The 3,033-nt window shown below is 54.1% G+C and overlaps 1 protein-coding gene across 1 annotated transcript in view; it reads left to right on the forward strand.

The window, feature by feature from the left end:
- LOC103918309 (chromosome unknown open reading frame, human C1orf228) overlaps positions 1 to 3,033 on the forward strand; it is a 9,785-nt gene that overhangs the window by 5,049 nt on the left and 1,703 nt on the right. The window contains exons 6-8 of the mRNA XM_009325606.1: positions 352 to 474; positions 992 to 1,064; positions 2,055 to 2,184. Of these exons, the coding sequence (XP_009323881.1) occupies positions 352 to 474; positions 992 to 1,064; positions 2,055 to 2,184 (326 nt within the window). The remainder of the gene's footprint in view (positions 1 to 351; positions 475 to 991; positions 1,065 to 2,054; positions 2,185 to 3,033) is intronic.

The following is a 3,033-nucleotide window of genomic DNA, read 5'->3' on the forward strand; positions in this document are numbered from 1 at the left end:
GTTGTGGGGCGTGGGTCAGGCGGGCGGTGTGCCGGGGGCGGAGGCAGGGTCATACTCCGGTTTCTCTTCAGATCGCATAAATCTTTCGCCTTTTACTAAAGATTTCCGTGGAGAGGAACAAGCACGAGTGTTGAGGAATTTTTTGAGGCTCCATTTCGGTGGAGCTGCCCCTTTTCTGGTCAAAAATAGAACGAACTGCAGGGTGAGCTTTCTGACCGTTAGAACCGTTAGTCCCCAACAGTCGGGTCTTGGAGCCCTCGCCAAGAGAAGCATGCCTAAATCCCTGCCTCTCTCCACAAACGCATCCAGAACTCGAGTCCGTGTGCTGACAGGGGCTCCCCTCTCCTCCAGCCATCCAGCTGCTGAAGGCCCTGATGGCCCACGAGGTCCGGTCGGCCCTGCTGAAGGGCCTGGTTGCGTTACTGACGCCACCCAGGAAGAAAGCATTTACCTTCTGCAACAAGACCGCCAAAGGTAAAAAAGCTGACCAAGGCCTCCGAGTACACAGCAGGCCACGGCCTGCCAGGGCGACCAGGGGGGTGTTTCTCCTAAGGTCCCTCATCTCCTGCAGGGCTCAGCCGTCGCCCTGACTCGTATGGGAGGAGGTGCGGCGGGCTGCCCCTTGAGGCAGGGCAAGGGCTGCCCGGGTCGAGGCACTGCTTGCCTGCAGCACTAATGCTAGCGTGCAGGCCCCCAGCGACCCGCTGAGGTCCGCTGAGCGAGGATGATGAACAGTTCCAGCCCCGGGTGTTTACTTCCCCTGACTCAGCAGAGCAGGCCACAGTGGCCCAGGCTCTGAGCTGTGGGCATACTGAGCACAGATCCTTGCCGGGTACTATGTATGATACATAGCCACAGGGTTTCCCTAAGGCGTTTCCTGAAAAACTACCTCCTCCTTTCATGCTAGCAGTGTAACCCCACCTCCCCTCCCTTGTAACATCTTAGAAGTGTTTCAAAGCATCATCTCACCTTCCTAATGTTCCTCATGCAGATCCAACCGCACTTTGCCTGAGGGAGCCCGTGCTGGTGTATATTCAGCAGGCAGCTGCCGCAAAAGTCATTGGGTAAGAAGCTGTGGAGCAAAACCCACAGGAGCATAAAAGGGACCTTAGAGAAGTGGCTTCCTTTGGGTAGGAAAGGACTGGGACCTGTTCCTCCCAGGGAGCATTCGCCTCTGGCACTGCTCTCTGTCTGAGTACCCCAGCTCAGCCAAGTCTCCAGTACCAGGCTGTTCAGAGATGGGGTGCGTTCAGGAATGGGGCAGAGCCGCTGCCTGCAGGTAGCAGTGCTCAGACCCTCCCTGCTACTGACACTGGAGCTGGCTTGAAGGTTTATTTACAGGGAGACATGGAATCCCATCTGCTCTGGCCCTGTGTGCTGTCACGGTGTCCCCTTTATGGCTCGGCCTGGAAGCAATGTGTGTGTGTGTCCTGCCACAGCACAGGGCTGAAGGGTGCTGTATTGCTCATGGCCACTGTATTCTCCACATAGCTGGGAGCCACAATGAGCAGTGCAACACCCTTATTTAACATCAGCCACCCGATGGAAGAATCTAGTGCCTATGATTGACTGCAGAATCCTAAAGGAAATTCAGCTGTTTGTGCTAAAATTGGTTCATTCAGTATGAATTTCCTGCAGTGTCCACAAGATAGTGCTATCAGAACACTTTTCCTGCAAAAGCAGATGACAGAAAACCCCTGGTGGGTAGGGAGACATACTGGAGTGTCTTCCAGGGACCTGCTCACAGAAGTAATGGTGGTGGTGTGTGAGTCCTGGGTTCTTTATGGTCACACAAGAAACTCGCTAGACTTTCATACACACCAGGAAGCTCCTGCCAATCATCAAACAACTGGTTCTCATGTTAAATGATTGCTAATCCATGCACAGCCAAACATTTCTTGCTTATTTTGAAACTCTCCTGTCTCTTGGTGCTGCTAAGGGCAGGGTAGGAACACATTGTTTTCCATTGGGGTCACACCAAGAGGCCCAGACCCAATTTGTTGTGTGCTTCTTCCCCCATAGGGGGTAGGGACTGATGGCCTATCTCATTGCAGCGTATTAGCCAAGGAGTCAGCAGAAGTGGCTGAAGAGCTGATCCAGCTGAAAGTGGTACATGGCCTGATGGTTGCTGTGGGGAACCTGGATTATGTGGCCAGCCAGAGACATGCCAGCATCTCCCTGGAGGTGAGCACGGTAGTACATGGCGGCGGACATCATAGCACGGGGTCTGCTCCCAGAGCACCCGAGCAGAAAGGCTTCCTACACTGTGGGTTGTTTTTTTTTCCTTAAGCGTAGCAGACACAGGCTTATTCAGAAAGGCAGGAGTGACACTTCCTTCAGGAAAGAGCTGTGTTTCCCCTCCTGTCTGCCTCCCTCCTGCCACCCCCCACACATAGGGTGCTGGGAAGCCAGTGTTGGCTCTCACACCTCTGTTCTACCTCCAGGCTTGCTGTGGGTAGCAAGCACAGACAGAGCTAAGGGGCTAACTGAGACAATTTGCCTGGAGCAAGACACTAGCACAGAATTATAAGCAGGCTATTTTTTCCTGCTGGTGCTGGGTAAAGAGTTTTGGTCTGCCTCAGCACAGCTCTGCCTGTGTAACAGCCACAGGGAAAGACCACGGGGTGGGTGGGAAGGGCTGAATGAGTGATGGCTGAGAACCGGGCTGCTCAGGGTGAAAGAGGGTTTACAAACCTACCTGGTAATACAGAGGGTCAGTGCACCCTTTCCTCTGAGTAGGCACCGACAGCACAGCAGGATGAACTCCCTGGCAACTGCTGCACTGCAGTCATTTCACTGAAACACCTTCCCTCCTCTCAAGAATGAAGGTGGGAACTGGCACTGGAGGAGGGCAGGGGGGAACAAGGTGAGGCTCGAGCAGGGACCCACAAGTTCCTCTTGGCGTGTTCATGAAGTGCCATCAGTAGCACCGGCACTAAGGGAGGTGGGTCAGGGACTCACTGGCATGTGACACAGATCATCTGGCGCCACATCATCCATGCAGCTCTACCCTCTATACACATACTCACATCC

The sequence above is a fragment of the Pygoscelis adeliae genome, unplaced genomic scaffold, assembly GCF_000699105.1.
Source record: "Pygoscelis adeliae isolate BGI_AS28 unplaced genomic scaffold, ASM69910v1 Scaffold546, whole genome shotgun sequence".
Taxonomy (NCBI): Eukaryota; Metazoa; Chordata; class Aves; order Sphenisciformes; family Spheniscidae; genus Pygoscelis; species Pygoscelis adeliae.